The sequence below is a fragment of the Prorops nasuta genome, unplaced genomic scaffold (genome assembly GCF_024137725.1).
Source record: "Prorops nasuta isolate Cenicafe-Biocafe unplaced genomic scaffold, Cenicafe_Pnas_1.2 PNAS00010, whole genome shotgun sequence".
Taxonomy (NCBI): domain Eukaryota; kingdom Metazoa; phylum Arthropoda; class Insecta; order Hymenoptera; family Bethylidae; genus Prorops; species Prorops nasuta.
The window spans coordinates 7,569,991-7,588,914 of record NW_027116807.1 but is presented as its reverse complement, the minus strand read 5'-3'; the positions used below and the strand labels follow the sequence as shown (position 1 = coordinate 7,588,914).

Here is an 18,924-nt window from a genome sequence, read left to right as displayed (position 1 = left end):
CTTGGTTGTTGCAATGGCATATCAGTGCTGTCTTGATGTCTCTGTGCAATCGCTCAACCATTCCATTAGATGCAGGATGGTACGGCGTAGTTCTGATTCTGTTAACACCAAGAATCACCAACAGCTCACCAAAAAGTCTAGATTCAAACTGTGCTCCCTGATCTGTGGTGATTGTTGCAGGGGAACCATAGCGACAAATCCAGTTATTGAAAAATGCACGGGCCACTGTCGCCGCCGAAATATCCGAAATTGGTATGGCCTCTGGCCACCTTGTATAACGGTCAATAACAGTCAGCACGTGCGTGCTACCTTGGTTCTGAACGAAAGGTCCTATTAGATCCAAGTGTACATGATCAAATCTGCCGTCTGGAGCAGAGAAATGGTTTGGCATGAATTTGTTGTGCCTGGATATCTTGGATTTCTGACAGCTCATGCAATGCTTGCACCAATGCCCAATATCACGGTTTAAGTTTGGCCAAACGTATTGTTGGTGTATCAGACGAGTCGTGACTCTTGCACCCGAATGTGATAAAGAGTGGAAGGCATCAAAAACTGCTTTCCTAAGCGATTGTGGCACATAAGGTCTAATTACCTCCTCGTGAATGTCACAGTAGAATGGTGAGTGCTCTGGGCCACAAGTGAGCTTGCGTAACTTTAATGGATGGCTCGGATTGTCAAGAATCTCCTTAAGTTGTTCATCTTTAGCTTGCTCTTCGCTGAGCGACTTGGCATCAAACAGAGTGGGCAGTCTTAAGGTATTGATGTATGAAGCTTGCTTTTCAGGCTGCCCAAGCGCCCGGTGCTCCGAATCTTTGATATCCAAAACTTCAGGGGAAGTGAGCGTGTTTACCCTTGACAGCGCGTCTGCCACTGCGTTCTCCTCTCCTGGCAGGTAACAAATTTCTGTAGAATATTGTGCAATATATGCGAGTCTTCTCGAGCGGATCGCAGGCATTTTATCTTGGTTCTGCCGCAGTGCGTAAATGAGCGGTTTGTGGTCAGTATAGACCTTGAATTCTACGCCTTCCAGATAATAATGAAAATGTCTAATCGCCTCGTAGATTGCTGTCAGTTCCCTGTCGTAGGTGGCGTATTTCCTCTGTGCCGAGGAGAATTTTTGAGAAAAGAATGCCAGCGGCTGCCATGAGTCACCAGAGCGCTGTTCCAAGGCTGCCCCCATTGCAGTGTCAGATGCGTCGGTAATTAATCGAAGTTTAGCATTCTCTGAAGGAAAGGCTGTGAATGCCAAGTCGACCAATAAATCCTTGCATTCCTGAAATGCCGATCTTGCTTCTTCGGTCCAAGGAACTTCTCGCTTGTCTCGTTTTTTAGCTCCTTTAAGAAACTCATTAAGGGGTCTTTGTATTTCCGCGGCACGTGGTAACAAACGTCGATAGCTGTTTACCAAACCCAAGAATCTACGTAGTTCCTCAATCGTCTTGGGAAGCGGAAAATCCACAATAACTTTGATTTTATCTTGACTCGGCTTGAACCCGTTTGGAGTGATTAAGTGTCCCAAAAAAACCAATTCGTCGGTTCCCAGACTGCATTTCTGTAGATTCACTTGCAACTCAAACTCGTCAAGACGTGTTAAAACTTCTTCTAAGTGTCGGAGGTGTTCCTCCTCAGAACTAGAGGCTATCAAGATATCGTCCAAGTAGACGAACACAAAATCCAAATCTCCTAAGGCTGCGTTGATGTAGCGCTGAAATGTTTGTGACGCATTCCGAAGGCCGAAAGTCATAACCGGAAATTCGTAAAGTCCAAAAGGCGTGATAACCGCTGTTTTGGGAATGTCTTCCGGTGCAACGGGGATTTGGTGATATGCCTGACGTAAATCTAACGCCGAAAAAATGTTTTTTTCACTGAGGAACGTCATACAGTCGTGCATATGGGGAACAGGGTAGCGATCCGGAACCGTGACACTGTTCAACTTACGGTAGTCTCCACAAGGTCGCATCCTATCATCTTTCTTTGGGACCAGGTGTAACGGACTTGCCCAAGCACTATCTGACGGTCTACAAATTCCCTGCTCACACATTTTGCGAAATTCCTCTTTAGCAAGTCTAAGTTTGGCCGGAGCCAGCCTGCGTGCTCTCTGCGCTATTGGCGGTCCAACCGTTATTATATGGTGATGTACGTTACGTTTTTTTGCTATCTTAAACTGATCAGGACCGAAAACTCTAGGAAATTTGTTAATGATGTGCGCGTATTTGTGATTAGGGTGGACAAGCGAGATTTGAACTGGTTGGGCCGATCTGAGGAAAGCAGGTGCAAATGTGAACTGGTTTCCTTCCACCAATCTACGAAGCTTGAGATCCGGTAACAGATGAAACTGTGCAAGGAGGTCGGCTCCTATGATGGGTTGCACAACGTTTGCTACTGTAAAGTTCCACGTGATCTTATACGGAAGACCAACGTCCACTTCCCGACAAATTGTGCCGTAAACGTCTATTTCCGAGCCATTAGCGGCAAAAAGCTTAAACAAAGTTGCCTCACCTTTCCAGTTTTTAGGTTTCGGCACAACCGAGATGTCCGCGCCCGTGTCAACCAAAAATATTTCCTGCGAATTTTTGTCTCTCACGTGGAGACGCAAAGTACTAATAGACCGGCTGTTGGTCTCCTTAACAACCGGTTTCACTCGTTTCCCTGATTGTCTTTGTTGACCGCGTCCTTGACTATGTAACTTTGATTTTCGCCTCTTTTCCAACTACAAGGTAATGCACAATTTTTCGCATCTTTGCCGTGCTTTTGATGATACCAACAGAAACCCTTATCATTGTTACGTGAAGAGGATCTATTGTGCCTGTTACCTGAATCCGCGCGCGATTTCGACTTACGTGATCTGTCACGGGATTTTCTACTTGATTCTCCCAATGCTTCCTTAACCGCCTTGACTAACTGTGCTAAAACATCATCTTGAATCGGCAAGGGGTTCTGATTGGGGTCTTTCGATTTAACCGCGTGTAGGCCTGAGTTTTGATTAATTAGTTCGAAAGCTAGGTCAGCTGTTTTTATTAATTCGCCTTCTTCCGAATAGTTCCAGATCATCGTTTGAATCTGAAGCGGTAACCGTTTCTTCCAGATTGCAATAATAGTGTGTCTGGGGACTTGTCCCTGAGCTAAACTCAACATTTCCGCTAAAAAATCTGATGGTTTACTAGCTCCCAATTCTAAGCCTTTAAACAACCTGTCTAACTGCTGTTGCGGGGTTTCAGCATAACGTTCTGTAAGGATTCTCTTAAGGTCATCGTATTTGCGACCTCTAACTAACGTATTCAATTGGTATTGCAAATCCTGATGAATATCCTGTGATAAATGCCTGCCTACGAAATTAAACTTTGCCTCGTCCGAAACTACGTTATATTCCATAAATAAATCCTCGAGTTGACGGAACCAACCCTGGGGGTCATGCTTGTAAAAATTCCAGAACTGCAAGTTCTTGGTAATCACAGCAGATTTACTGCCTGGCTCGCGCGTCGCGGTGTCAGCATGTACAAGTCTATTGGGAACGTCCTCAGGTCCGAAACCTAGATTGTCTGTTGCTACCCGATGTGTTTTTACTACACACTCCTCATTTGGAAAAGTATCAAGGTTCTGTTGTTTTGTCGATTCAGTAGTGCGTAAAAAAATATCGCTCGCTACCGCATCTGTCAACAATTGCTCCTTCTGTTGTTGTCTATAATTTGTTTGCTGTACCCTGTTATCTGGCCCCAACCCTAATGTATGCAAACTATTCTCTAGCATTCGCATTAATTCTATTCTGGACTGCTGAAATAAAGCTTTCAACTCTCCTTTAGTAACCGTTTGATTGTCGTCCGCTGTTTGGACGAAATCTGAACGTACTGGCTTGAAATGCGAGTCCGTTGTCTGTATGACCGGTTCTACCTGACCTATAACCGTGGAGTTGCAAAGAATAAACGAGGATCGCTTTTCCTCTACGGCGCCCGGGTTAGAGTCGTGTGATAACATGCTTTCTTGAGTCAATGCCTCACGGTCTCTGACGCTACCTAAATCGACTCCCGTGATTCTATTTTCCGTTTTGTCTGCAACCGGCGTACGCAGCATTGTGGAGTCCGAATTACTCGCTACCCCGCTCCCAATTATTGCACTGTAGTGTTGCTTAGGAATGCACCTACCAGAACGCAATTCAGTTCTATCAGCAGCGTCTCCCATGGGCAGTGAAGCGTGGTCATACAATGTGTTTTACCATATCGCTACGAGCTTATGATAGAGAATGAATGTACTCATTTGTTCTGGTTGCCCATTAAACTTGCACCAGCCCTAGTACTCTATTCTATTAGATTGTCGAGAAAAATGCTATCGTCCGGAGAATGGGTAATACCACTGCGTGGAACTCCATTCGCGAATTAATGTTTAATCACTTCAAAAGTGAGACGTGAGGCCTGAGTGTAACTAACCTATGTGTGGCTAACCAGTAATCGCACTCTCAGACTCTATCACAACCTCGTTTTCTAAAGTGAGCAAGTTAATGATTAAACTTCCACTTAGTATTACCCTGCGAAATGCGACCGTACTTCTTATTATTGTTCGTTGAGCAATATGGTTGCTAACGTAACTCAATTAACTATTAATTTCCAGTCCACTGTGACATTGAGTCTACAATTCACACACGCACCATTTACAAAAGATTTCAGATTTACCTGTAAACAACTAATTCTTACGAACTAACGCTGTGTTGAATCGCAGGGATGAGGTCCCTCGACGTGTCGAAGCCGGTCGTTGATCTTCGATGATGCTATGCTGAATTCCTTTCTGACCTGCGATTATTGATTCAAATCCAGCGTCGGGGTCACCAATGTAGGGATGATGGTTGGTAATGTCTATTAACAACAACCAAGTTCCTACGTAGCAATAGTGCGTTTATTCTGAGGGAGTCTGTTTAGGAGATGTTGTCTGGAAGACGGTCTATTACAGAAAGAGAGAGAGCTCCGTGAGCAATTCGAGAGGTGCCCAGGAACAGTTGCTTACAAGATTGTTGTTAGAGCGTTGAGTGAGAGGGTGGCGCCATCTAGTGGTCACTAGGCCCAATCAATGTGCCAGCTTTGGCGTCCCTACATATATTATTCAAGAATTTTATTAATTTTTTCAATTGTCCTATATTGGTATTGATAATATAGTAAATAGTCTTTATTATGTCAAAATCTGGGTTGTAATCTTTGATGATATCGTTTATTAGGTATCTATAGGAGTCCATTAGAGAGCAGTCCCAGAGTAAATGATTTAGGGTTTGTGGGGAGTTGGGTGAGCATGGGCAGTTTGAGGATAAGGATTTACCAATTTTGTACAAGTAATTTAAATCTATGAATTGACCTGAAAAAATCTTGTTTGTAATAGCTATTTCGTTGCGGCTCAAATCAAATTTATCAAACCATGGCTTTTTGAATTTTACTTTATTATATGTCTTAAAGAATTTATCTTCAGAACTATTTGTTGGGGTGGTAATGTCCATTCTATAACTTTGCATTGTTTGTCCCTTGAGGTATAAATATAAAGATTCTGGGTCAATATGTTTGATTTCCAAGTTAGGAGGTATTTCGTTATTACTTGCAATATTGTCAGCTATTTCGTTTCCAATAATACCCTTATGTCCTGGTACCCAAATAAGATGAACATGGTTATTCATGTAAGTAATTTTCTGCAAGGTTTTTAATGACTCGGAGATGAATAAATTTGAGTGATGCTCTACACAGTCGAAGGCCGATATTACAGACATCGAATCAGAACAGACAATAAATTGTTCGTATCTATAATTTTTTGTTAATGAGTGTTGTAAACAAATTTTTAGTGCTTTCCATATAGCCACCAGTTCAGCTATAAATATAGAGTTTATGTTATTGATTTTGATTTTTGTTATAGTGTTAGACGTTGAATCATATATGGCAGCATTTACTGGACCGTTTTCTGGAAACTTGGAACCATCCGTATAAATGATTTTGGTAGTAACAAGATTTGATTCATCAATCAACTTTTGCAACAGCATGTTCCATGTTTTATTAGGATTTGTGCTTTTCTTACATGTATTTCCTATATCCAAATTGATAGCAATATTTTCCATAACTAATTTCATTTCTTTATTTTTACTTGATATGTTAATTTTAGGGAGGCATTTATTATATTGGTTTATGTCTTGGAAAATGTTAATAGCTTAGGGTAGTATCTACTTGAAGAGTAACCGTTTGACTTGATTAGGTTATCTAGTTCCTTTATCTCTTTAATTATGAGACTGTTTGGTTGTACCATTCTGTTGATAATAAATTTATATGATGTTAGTTTACTTCTATATTGAATTGTTGGTTCATTTGCCAGAACCCAGGATATTTTGTTCGAAGCGTTAGCTGTTATTCCTAATGATTTTTTTAATAGGATTCCAAGTAGTGAATTGTATTTATTTATAATATAGTTGTTGGAGGGATTTAAATATATCGGAAGGCCCCACTCGACAACCGGTCTAATTATTGTTCTGAATATCATAAGAAGAGTAGATGGGTGTGCTCCCCAGGAGTTTTTCTTTAACCATCTCACTATACGGTCGAATTTACAAATTTTTCCAATTGTATAATTTAAGTGGGCCTTCCATAATAGTTTTTCATCAAATACCACCCCTAAGAACTTGTATTCTTTAACCTTTTCGATTAAACCATATTCTGTGCTTATGCCATTGATTGGTGTTATTTTCCTTTTCCTGGTGAATTGAATCATCTTACTTTTGTTATAAGATATATTAAGTCCGATGTTCTTCAAGTGGTTTTCAAGTTTACTTGTGGCTTCAGTAAGTTTTAGGTTTGATGTGTTTTGGTCTTGGTTTTCAATAAATATAATTATGTCGTCCGCAAATTGTAATGATCTAACTTCTTCTGGTAAAACCCTGTTTATATGGTTTATATATATGTTGAACAGTATAGGGCTTAAAACTGATCCTTGTGGTAACCCAATCGATGAGATTCTGTTTCCTATATGGAAGTTGTTTACAAAGAAGTTTAGATCTCTAATTGTCAAGGACTCATAAATGTATTTAAGAATGTTTTCAGGAAATTTCAGTTCCTTTAATTGCAAAATTAAGATTTGTGGGATTACCCTGTCGAATGCTGCTTCAATGTCTAAAAATATTGTTGTTAGTATGGATCTCTTGATAAGAGCTTAATATATGTTAACGGATAAAATCGCTAAGTTATCAAGGCATGATTTGTTATTGCGAAAACCAAACTGTGTACCTGGGATATAAGAGTTTGCTTCGGCAAATTTATGAATTCTTTGTTGAATGATTTTTTCATATAGTTTCTTTATAGTGTTTTGCAAGGATATGGGTCTGTATTTATTGGATCCAGGTTTTTTCAACAAAATGACATCAAATGAGTTCCATCTGAAAGGGTATTTTCTTGTAGTTAGTATGAAATTGAAGATTTTTAGGATTATATCAATAATGTTACTTGGGAATGATTTAACCAATTCATTATTTACCAAGTCACCACTTGAAGCCGTATTCGTTTTCAGCTTTTTGATAGCATTTATCAGTTCACTTTGTTTTATAGGTGAGTTATCAAAACTTGTCATGAGGTCGTTGTTCATGCATTCTTCAGCTGAGTTATTGTTAATATTATAAATGTCATTTAGCATTTCAAAGGGAGGGGGGGTAACCCATAAAGGCGTTAGATTGTTTATTGAATTTTCAATAACAATTTTATCTGGAATGTCCATGCCCTTTGCAGTCTCGTGAGCTTTTGAATTTTTTAGTTTTTTAATAGTTAACCAAATCTCCTTTATACCTGTTTTGGGATTTAGTTTTCCAACAAATTCTTTGAATTATTCTTGTTTCTTATGATTACATAATTTTCTGAACTCAAGGTTTAATTTCTTTACTTCATTCAGGTTTACTGTAGAATTGCATAATATAAATGTTTTACCCGCTTTTCTTTTTCTTTCCCATAGATTTTTACATTCATCATCCCACCATGAGTTATACTTTTTGTTTTTGTGATTACTATTCTCAGTTTGTATTTTATTCGTTTTTACATTACTAATTTCCAGAGCTTCAGTGATTAAATCAATTAGGTTATCATATTGATTTATGAAATTATGTTCGTCAATCGGTGAATTAGATTTGTATGTAGATAGATGATTTATAAAGCTGGACATGTCTATTTTTTTTGTATTTAATTTGAATCTAGTATTACTAGCTGAGATATTATCCTCCAAATCAAAGTTACAAATTATAGGGTAGTGGTCACTGATGAATATGTCATTTAATACTTTACAATTGTATAAATAATTAAATGAGTTTCTTACTATAATTAGATCAGTAATGCTTACTACTTTGTTGTGTGTGAATCTGGTAGACATGTCCCTATTTAGTATTTGATAATTTGACGTACTGAGGAAGTTGAACAATTGAGAGCCAGCGTAGTTACACTTAGTAGAACCCCAATTATTATGTTGACAATTAAAATCACCGAGAATTAATACGTTATTTGAACCTTTTGTTATGTTATTGACACTGGAGAAGAATTTAAACCATTCTTGAGTTTTAATGACGTTTGATGGCTTATTGTATATTAAAAACACCCATAACGTCTTTTGATTGTAATTCAACTTGATGATAAGACTTTCAAAGTTCAAGCTATCTATTTCCTCTGATGATATATTGAATGCCAGAATTGATTTTTTAATAAATATGGCCACGCCACCACCAAATGATTTTCGATCTCTTCTTATAGTATTGTAGTTTTGTAGATTAAAATTGGTGTCACTATTTAACCATGTTTCTGTCAGACAAATCAAATCTAAATTGCATTCCATGGACAATTGAGTTAAATAAGCATATTTGTTAGTGGCACTTCTCACGTTCCATAGTAGAAGATTTAGTTCGCTTTGAATCATTTTGTTTCATTATTGAACGTTTTATATTGTCTGCCAACTACTTGATATATTGCTGAGTCATTAATAATCAGATGGTGAAAGGTACTTTATGTTGATGGTATTGTCTATGTAATGTAATGTATTAATTGTTTACTATTTCGGAAACAATTTCCTTCTTTAAGAGTTTAGTTGGCAGATTATTTAAGGAACTTTTGTTACATACACTTCTTTTACTTCTTTTCATAACTATTTTTTGTGTACTATTAGGTAGAAACGATTTCGTGTTTTGGGATACTCTCTCCGTCACTACCATTACATCTCTTGGTGTTTGAACCTGTTGTAACTCATCAGTGCCATTGTTATATGACTGGGAGACATTTTCCAAATATAATTGGTTAGAATTTTGAATATTAATGAAGGTTGAGTTTTCATCATGGCTGCTTATATTGTCTATAATATTTTGATTTATATCTTCAGGTGGATCTATATTTTCTATATTGTCATTATTTAGTATAGAATTGCAAGTTCTAGAACCAAAATTAAAGATTTCATCAAAATCTTGTGGGGTTTCGCTACCAAGACAGTTTTGATTATACTGAATTTGGCAAGTGTCTGCATTATTTTTAATGTTAGAATAATTTAATATATCATCCGTGATCGTGGGATTATCTCCATTACTCAACTCATTAGCGTTATTTCCCATATTATTATCTTTTCCAGAATTTACTTCTTCACAATTTAGAGCAATTGAGTCATATTCAATTATTTTGCGTTGATGAGTGTTATTATGCCTACTATAGTATAGGTCAATCCAATCAGACAATAGATTAGAAGTGTCTGGTTTAGCCTTTGAATCAAAGTGATTTTCTATTTCTATTTCGTTTGTGAAATTGTTTAACTTTATTAATTTCCTAGCATAATTTTTAGTGCAACTTGTGTATGCTGTGATTCTCCTAATGAGGGCCATGTACTTGAATATCGGACAACTAGGGTCAAGGCTTTTATGGGGTCCATGACAATTACCACACAATATTTTATCAGTACATGTCTCCTCATTATGATCTCCTGAGCAATTTCCACATCTAAAGTGTCCACGACATTGGCTCTTTGTGTGACCAAATCTCTTACATTGGAAACATTTTAGTACTTTGTCAACAAAAGGTTTTATTGCAAGTTTCACAAAAAAAAGGTAAACATAACTGGGTAATGTGTTACCTAGAATTGTTATTTTGATCGAGTTGGTAGGTATTGTTACCTTGTTATTATTGTCCCAACGTGACATTCTTTCGATTTTCTTGATTTCGATGTTCGGATTGTTTAATACTATATTATCATAAATTTCTCTTTCTGATAGCTCAGAAAAAACATTCCTAATTATTCCAGTTTTGTATACAGCAAAATTTGGAATAAACGTGAACCAGTTTAGTTTGTTGCTTATTTCGTTATTTTCAGTTAACTTATTTGCTTGTTCGTAGTTTTCACATTTGAGTTGAATCGTTGTTTTACTAATTTTTTTTAGGGTTATATTAGTGCTAATGTATTTATTTAACAGCTTACCTACTTTCATTAAATGAAGATTTCCTAGATTCACCCTAAAATCGTTTGAAATCATGTGAGTTAAGAACGGACCCGCGTGCTGGTCATTATATCTGTTATCCGATTGTTCATACGCTTTAGACAATATTCTAGAGTTGTCTATAGATAGGGTATCTTTATTAGAATTAAGCTCTATATTATCCTTCTGCGAAGCCATGGTTTGGACCCGATGGGCAATACTTAGGATTTGTAGGATTTGTAATTATTAGTCAAGATTTCCTTACCTTGTACAAAATTGGGATTAGGATTTGTAAGGTTATTTTTCTTCTTTAGGTATATTCTTTTGACAGGAAACTGTATTATTCTGGGACTATGAGTGTTTTAGGTTAAGTCAAATTTATCCGCTCGCTAGCAACGTTAGAAGAGGAATGGAAACGGGAGATTGCTCATGCGAGGTCCCGAGGCAATCCCTACCGGTAGGCGGCGCTGGTGTTGGCAAACTGTAGCGTGGTATAATTGGTAATTCCCAATGCTACAAGATGTGCTACAGCATGCTATAGTTTGAACCACAACTGGACAAAATGAAAACTATAGCGAGCATAAACTATATATTTTTTTTACCGCGACACCTGTGGAATATAAGGACAATGTAAATACTCCTATTTTTCATATTAATTTTATTATCTATATTACATAATTATGATTACGTAACGGAAGCGAGGGGTAGTTGACTATGCTTCCTTCCTTCCTTCTTCTTGTACTAGAGTCAAGGTTGCCAAGTGTAGTCGTACCGTAGCAAGGTTGCCAAGTCCGCCATCTTGAATAGTACTACGTTCTATAGTAAGTGAATTTTGATATAAGGAATGCAGACTGCACAAAGTATACTGCCAGCGGAAATACGTCAGTAGCCATCTTAAATGCAGAACGTAATATATCAAAAATTATATATATTATATTCACAGCCTGTCACCGTGAACGGCGTGAACGAAGACAAATGTTTTTTATACGGAAAAATAAAGTGTAATAAAGAAATAAGGAGTAGTGACAGCTTTGATCTATCTGACAGCTGATGTACTTATGGTATAAGTGAATAAATAAAATAAAAATGCTTTTCCTAAATTGATTTTTAATTTTGATAAAATGGTCAAATGTAGCCATTAATTAATTAGATTTGGTAATAAATACAACAAATGCGTTTTATTATAACAAATGAGTTGAGGTAAAATAAACTCAATGTTTTTATATTAATCTGTTAACAAATGCATTTTTTTATTTATTATTGAGTCCAATAAATTAATGGTTATTAAAAAAAAAATTTCTTGTATTGAAAAAAAAAATGAAAAAATTTTAAACTTCACCAAGACTCGAACACGAGCCCACCGAATGACAAACGGCAACCTTACCGCCTGCGCTACAGCGCTCACTTGATGTACCAAGAGCAAAACAGCCTTTTAAAGACTGACTACAATTCTTTCACTAACTCGTCATAAACGATCAAAAATTAGCTGCAATAATAAATACATTTATCTCCACAGCATTATTGCACTAAATTTATTATGTTTTTAATTTGAAGCATACATTTTACATGAAGATACGATACTTTAAGGGTGTTCATGCAATACTCTAAATACAAAACTATTCATATGCTGGTTTATCATAGTTATTCGACTACATATAACAAATATTATAATATTAATTAATTTATGATAGTTGAGCATATGAATAGTTTTGTATATAGAGTACTGAATGGTTACCCTTAAATTATCATATCTTCATGCAAAATGTATGCTTCAAATTAAAAACAATAAATTTAGTACAATAATGCTATGTAGATAAATGTATTTATTATTACAGCTAATTCTTGATCGTTTATGACGAGTTAGTGAAAGAATTGTAGTCAGTCTTTAAAAGGCTGTTTTGCTCTTGGTACATCAGGTGAGCGCTGTAGCGCAGGCGGTAAGGTTGCCGTTTGTCATGCGGTGGGCTCGTGTTCGAGTCTTGGTGAAGTTTAAAATTTTTTCATTTTTTTTTTCATTACAAGGAATTTTTTTTTTAATAACCATTAATTTATTGGACTCAATAATAAATAAAAAAATGCATTTGTTAACAGATTAATATAAAAACATTGAGTTTATTTTACCTCAACTCATTTGTTATAATAAAACGCATTTTTTGTATTTATTACCAAATCCAATTAATTAATGGCTACATTTGACCATTTTATCAAAATTAAAAATCAATTTAGGAAAAGCATTTTTATTTTATTTATTCACTTATACCATAAGTACATCAGCTGTCAGATAGATCAAAGCTGTCACTACTCCTTATTTCTTTATTACACTTTATTTTTCCGTATACTAACATTTGTCTTCGTTCACGCCGTTCACGGTGACAGGCTGTGAATATACTATATATAATTTTTGATATATTACGTTCTGCATTTAAGATGGCTACTGATGTATTTCCGCTGGCAGTATACTTTGTGCAGTCTGCATTCCTTATATCAAAATTCACTTACTATAGAGCGTAGTACTATTCAAGATGGCGGACTTGGCAACCTTGACCAGAGTTCGAACAGAACGGACGTGTTATCAATAAAATCTATTCAGCAGACTAGGCCCGGGACTTGCTAGCATTGAATTTCCGACTGTACCGTTGGCCCTGAGTCTTATGAGAGTATTGAACTCAAGTGAACTAGTGAAAAGTGCAGAAATGTCAGTCTGACAGCGCGGATTTATAATCAAACGAGTGTTAGTATAAATTGTTAAAGAGTTTTAATTTGTTGGAAAATATTAATCAGTTATAGTGAAGTTATAAAATTTTTAATGACTTTACTGGATTATGGAAAAAAACAGGTATAATAAAATTTTTATACTTCTAAAAACATACATTACGTATTAAGGAAAAACGTAATATAATTCTTGTCAAAATTAACTTAATATATAAATGTATCAAACAAATAGATTCATGAATTTAAATTAGAAATACATAATAAAAAATATGATAATTTTTTATATAAAATGCAGATCCTTGCGTATTTATTATCATATATAGTTAATTGGTAAAATTACTGCTAATTATAATGGCTCTTTTTCCCAGGTGTAAAGGTTCTACGGTAGGTCCTACCACGAGTAAAGTGCATACGTCATGCTGATTTCAACCAGAGGAATTAAACAACGCTAAGGAATGAAACACAGATTCAGATTACGCAACATGCTCTCCATATCTATAATAAGCTCACCTGTTTTCTTAGATAAGTAATATTATTTATAACCATATATAAAATGTATTCAAACATGATCCTTTGCGGTTTCTCTTATGTTTCGCAGGTCAAATTTTCTAATAAAGCTGATGAGCTGCATCTAATTGGTGAATAAAAATTAGGCCAGGCTATGTGTCAATTCTGCTGCTTCAAATTTGGAATCTCAATGCAGAAGCGAAATGGAAATATTAAAAAAAGATTTATTATTCAGGTATTATTTAAATATGATCTAAATGTATCAATATGGCAATTACTGGCAGTGATTTTTCAAACTTGTTATATCTAAACTTATTTTCTTTACTGTTTTAGGTCCAGTAAATATTAATACAGGGTCTTTTCCTAACAGCGGAGCATAGGAGATTCGTGTTAGTTGACTATAGCACTCGGAATGATGGAATCTGAGAGCGCTGATTAGTCAATATTGCGTAGTACCAACATATAATAGGTCGTTGCCATGGATACGAAAAATGAGATTCATCCGCCATTTTGGTGTGGAGAAATGTTTACATGCTGATCGTAGCAGAAAGAGGTGGGAAAAATGTCAAATGTTTTCGTTACTAAAGCAAAAATTGAATACTTTGAATGAAAATGAAGAATATTCGTACTTTCCATTCATTATTTTCAATTTTTACTTTAGTAACCTTACCATTTGACATTTCTCCATTTTACACCTCTTTCTGCTAGGATTAGCATGTAAACATTTCTCCACACCAATATGGCGGATGAATCTCATTTTTCGTATCCAACTATTGGTAACGGCTTATTATCTGTTGGTACTACGTAATATTGACCAATCAGCGCTCTCAGATTCGATCATTCCGAGTGCTATAGTCAACTAACACGAATCTCCTATGCTCCGCTGTTAGGAAAAGACCCTGTATATCCTGAACTTCCTCAATTTCATTTTGTTGCGCTAGAAGAGTGGTCGCAGTTTTTTTAATCGTTAAGTTTGAACAAAATGGCGTCAAAAAGATCGGCATTAGATTTAGAAGAGGAAACTAGGTTAATAGAAGATTATTTCGAGCTAAAAAAGAAATTAAGAAAACTAAATCAAAAATCAAAGAAAGAAACTTCCATAACTCCCTCAAACTCGAAGAGTTTCCGAGTGGAGATGAACGCTCATGAGGAAGAGGTTCAGGAACCTGTTCCTGACGAGTTATTAATAGGTGAGAAAGAATTGCTGGTGTGCAGGGACGAGTGCCCTGACAAATCCAGACGTTTTTTTCGCTGTCGTGCTAGGACGGGTGCCTAGACAAGTACAGTCGTATATTTCTGTTATGTTAAAACATATTGTATTTATATTAATACGGTTGTTTTAATTTGACCAATTGTAGATGCAGAGCAACAAGTCTTGATACTGGACCCTGAGGGTATCCTAGAAAATCAAGAAAATGAAAACACTGCGTTACATACAGAGAATTTTATGCCTATAACAGAAACTGAAGTAGTGGAATTCGATTGCTTGGACGAAGACATTTTAAATTTATTAGGAAAAGATCCTACGAAATCAGGGAAGGTAGAAGCGAAGTTTCATCCTTCTTTGGAGAAACGTTGGTGGTTCTGGCTGGAGTCAGGTTTTCCTAAAGAGGAAAAACTAGAACTCCTAAAGAAGTATGAAAGGCCGATTTTATTTGAAGCTCCTAAGCTTAATAAGGAGATAACATCTCTGATAGGCGAAACAGGCATTAAAAGAGATAACTATTTCTGTGATCAGCAGAATTCGTTGGGTTCAGCCTTAGTGTCGTTGGGCACAGCAATAACTTCACTCCTTAATAGTGAGGACCAATTAAATAAGATAGAGTTACTTGAGAGACTAGGAGACACAGGTAAACTCATGTCTAACCTCCAATTTGAATTGACGAAGGCCAGGAAATCCTTTATTACACCAGGTTTAAGCAAAAGCATGAGATCCTTCTTTTCAGATAGAAAATCGGGTACCTGGTTATTTGGTCCGAATCTAAGAGAAGACATTAAGGATGCCAAGTCAATGGAGAAGCTAGCTCAAGAAATGAAAGGGTCAATCTATAAGAAACCCTTGCAAGCATCGGGAAATTTAAACTTCAAAGGCCCGTTTGCGAGAAGATTCAATTACAGTCAAACGGGCTGGAAGAACAAGAATTACACCCAATGACATTATTATGCAAAAACGGGAAATTCCAGTCGAAGTCTCCCAACGTGAATCATCAAGTGAAAAAGGACCAATTCAAGAAAACTTAAAAGAAGTGAGTACAAGAGCGGGTCGTTTAAAAAGGTTCTATGAATCATGGAAAACAATTACATTGGATAAATTTGTATTAGACTGTATTAGAGGTTACAAAATTTTATTCAATTGTAAACCAAGTGGTTTTGAAAATAGAATGGAACCAAAGAGATCAGATCAAGATTCTAGGGAAATTGGTTTAGCTATAGAAGCTCTTATAAAAAAAAAGGTGCAGTAGTACAGTGTAAATTTCAAGCAGGCCAATTCTTATCGTCCTATTTTGTAATATCAAAGGCAAATGGAGGTAGGAGATTTATACTCAACCTCAAAAAACTGAATTCTTTTATAAGTACAAGTCATTTTAAAATGGATGATATTCGTACCGCAATTAGATTAATTAGAAAAAATTTTTATATGGGACTTTTAGATTTGGAAGATGCTTACTTTCTGGTCCCTGTCCATAAAAACTGTAGAAAATACTTAAGGTTTAAATTTAAAAATATTACTTATGAATTTACTTGCTTGCCTTTTGGTTTATGTACGGCACCATTTGTATTCACAAAGTTAATGAAACCGGTGGTTTCTAGGCTTAGGGCTCAAGGTTTACTATCGGTGGTTTACTTGGATGATTTATTATGTATAGGACAAGATGAAATCTCATGTAAGGAGAATATCCATAAAACGGTTATATTGTTGGAATCATTAGGATTTATAATTAACTTTCAAAAGAGTAAACTTTTTCCCTCAAGAGAATGTCAGTTTTTAGGATTTATTATGAATTCAATTGAAATGACGTTGCAATTGCCTGAAAAGAAAAAGGATATCATTAAGAACACAGTTAGGAGTTTAAGCAGGAAAGAGGTATGTTCAATTAGAGATCTATCACATGTAATAGGCTTGTTGGTAGCGGCTAGTCAAGCAATAAGATATGCTTGAACTTACATTAGAGGTTTAGAAAATTTGAAATACGTGGAATTAACAAGGAATGGAAGAAATTATGATGCAACAATGACCTTATCAATACAATCAAGAAGAGATTTATTCTGGTTTGAAACGAATATTGATTCTGTAAAAAACACAATTGTTAGAGATTGTATTGATTGTGAAATTTATACGGATGCTTCTACTTCAGGTTGGGGAGCGTTATATGGTGATAAACGAATTCATGGTTTTTGGTCAGTAGAAGATTTGAAAAACCATATCAATTTCTTAGAGCTATTGGCAGTTTATAAAGCGCTCAAAACTTTTTCGCCATTATTAAAAAAGAAAAATATTCTACTAAGGGTGGACAATACCACCGCAATAGCGTATATAAACAAAGCAGGAGGTGTAAAGTTTGAACATTTGAATAAACTTGCTAGGGAAATCTGGCAATGGGCAGAAGAAAACGATGCATGGCTTTTAGCATCTTATATTCCTTCCAAGGAAAATAAATCAGCAGATGAATTGTCTAGAATTTCCAATATGGATGTAGAATGGGAACTTGCATCATATTATTTTGATCTAATAATACAGAGGTTCGGAGAACCTGAAATAGATCTATTTGCGTCCCAACTTAATAAAAAATGTGTAAAATATTGTACGTGGCAACAAGAACCAGGGGCATTTACGATAGATGCGTTCACTATGTCCTGGAAGGATATGTATTTATATGCATTTCCCCCGTTTTCCATGGTTCTAAGAACTCTAATGAAAATTATAGAAGAGAAAGCGGAGGGCATTGTAGTGTTACCAAATTGGCAGGGTCAACCCTGGTATCCGCTATTTTTATCCATAAGTATAGAATATATGATATTGGGACCTGATTATGAGATGCTACTATCTCCTTGCAGATCTGTCACTCATACGTTAGCCCAGAACCTATCACTAATTGCAGCCAGGGTATCAGGCTAGCTTTTCTAAAGGAGAATATTGAGGAAAGCACGGTTAATATTTTATTAGCCTCGCTAGCAGATGGAACGAAGAAACGTTATGAAGCTAATTTTATTAAATGGAAACATTTTTGCGATAAAATCAATACAAATCCATTTCAACCATCATCGGAAATAGTCTTAAAGTTTTTTACGGAAAAGTTTAAAAATGGGGCATCTTATGGAATGCTAAACATGTATCGTGCGATGATCTCTTTTATATCGGGAGGTGCCTTAACCAATAACAATATAATTTCAAGATTAATGAAGGGGGTATATAGGTTGAGGCCTCAAAAACCTAAATACGAATATGTTTGGGATGTGTCTCTAGTGTTAGAAGTTTTAGAGAAATGGTTCCCATTAAAAGATTTAATGTTACAGGAGTTATCAGAAAAGACACTCGTGTTACTAGCACTGGCTACTGGACATCGAGACTTTAGGCGCAATTAAGTTTAGGGATATAAAAATCGGTATCAAGGAGGTAACCATACATGTAACAGGGTTTTTAAAAAACCTCGGGTCCTGGCAGGAGTCAACCCTTAATAGTCTTACCATTTTTGACGGATAAGCCAGAGCTATGTGTGGCTGGTACGTTAGTACATTATTTAAGTTTAACTAATAGTTTAAGAGAAGGCATAGATAGTCTGTTTATTACGCATAAGAAGCCATTTAGAGGAGCATCGACTCAAACACTTAGCAGATGGCTCAAGACAACATTAACAGATTGCGGGGTAGATACGTCAGTTTTTAAGGCGCATTCAGTTAGACACAGTGCTGCCAGATATTTTTCTGACAGTATCGTATCCAAAATCAGTAAATTATCGTATTTTCATAAAAATTATCGTACACATGTAGATATACGTTTAAAAAAATTATTTTTATTTAAAATTTACAACATGAACAGTAATAACATATTTTTTAGTTATAAACAAAAATGAGCTTTTCTATTAGTACATCTTCACACATGACACTGACTCGTGTAGTTATGTTTCATATACATTTAAATTTTCTTTACATAAAATAAGTACAGGGTATTTTCCTAACAGCGGAGCATAGGAGATTCGTGTTAGTTGACTATAGCACTCGGAATGATGGAATCTGAGAGCGCTGATTGGTCAATATTACGTAGTACCAACAGA

General features: G+C 36.0%; 1 protein-coding gene across 1 annotated transcript; it reads left to right on the top strand.

The window, feature by feature from the left end:
* Positions 1-16,883: 16,883 nt before the first annotated feature.
* LOC136777139 (uncharacterized) lies at positions 16,884-18,235 on the top strand. The gene is made up of 2 exons (XM_066733213.1): positions 16,884-17,597; positions 17,708-18,235. The coding sequence occupies exons 1-2, from the start codon at positions 16,884-16,886 to the stop codon at positions 18,233-18,235; spliced, it is 1,242 nt and encodes a 413-aa protein (XP_066589310.1).
* Positions 18,236-18,924: the final 689 nt, after the last annotated feature.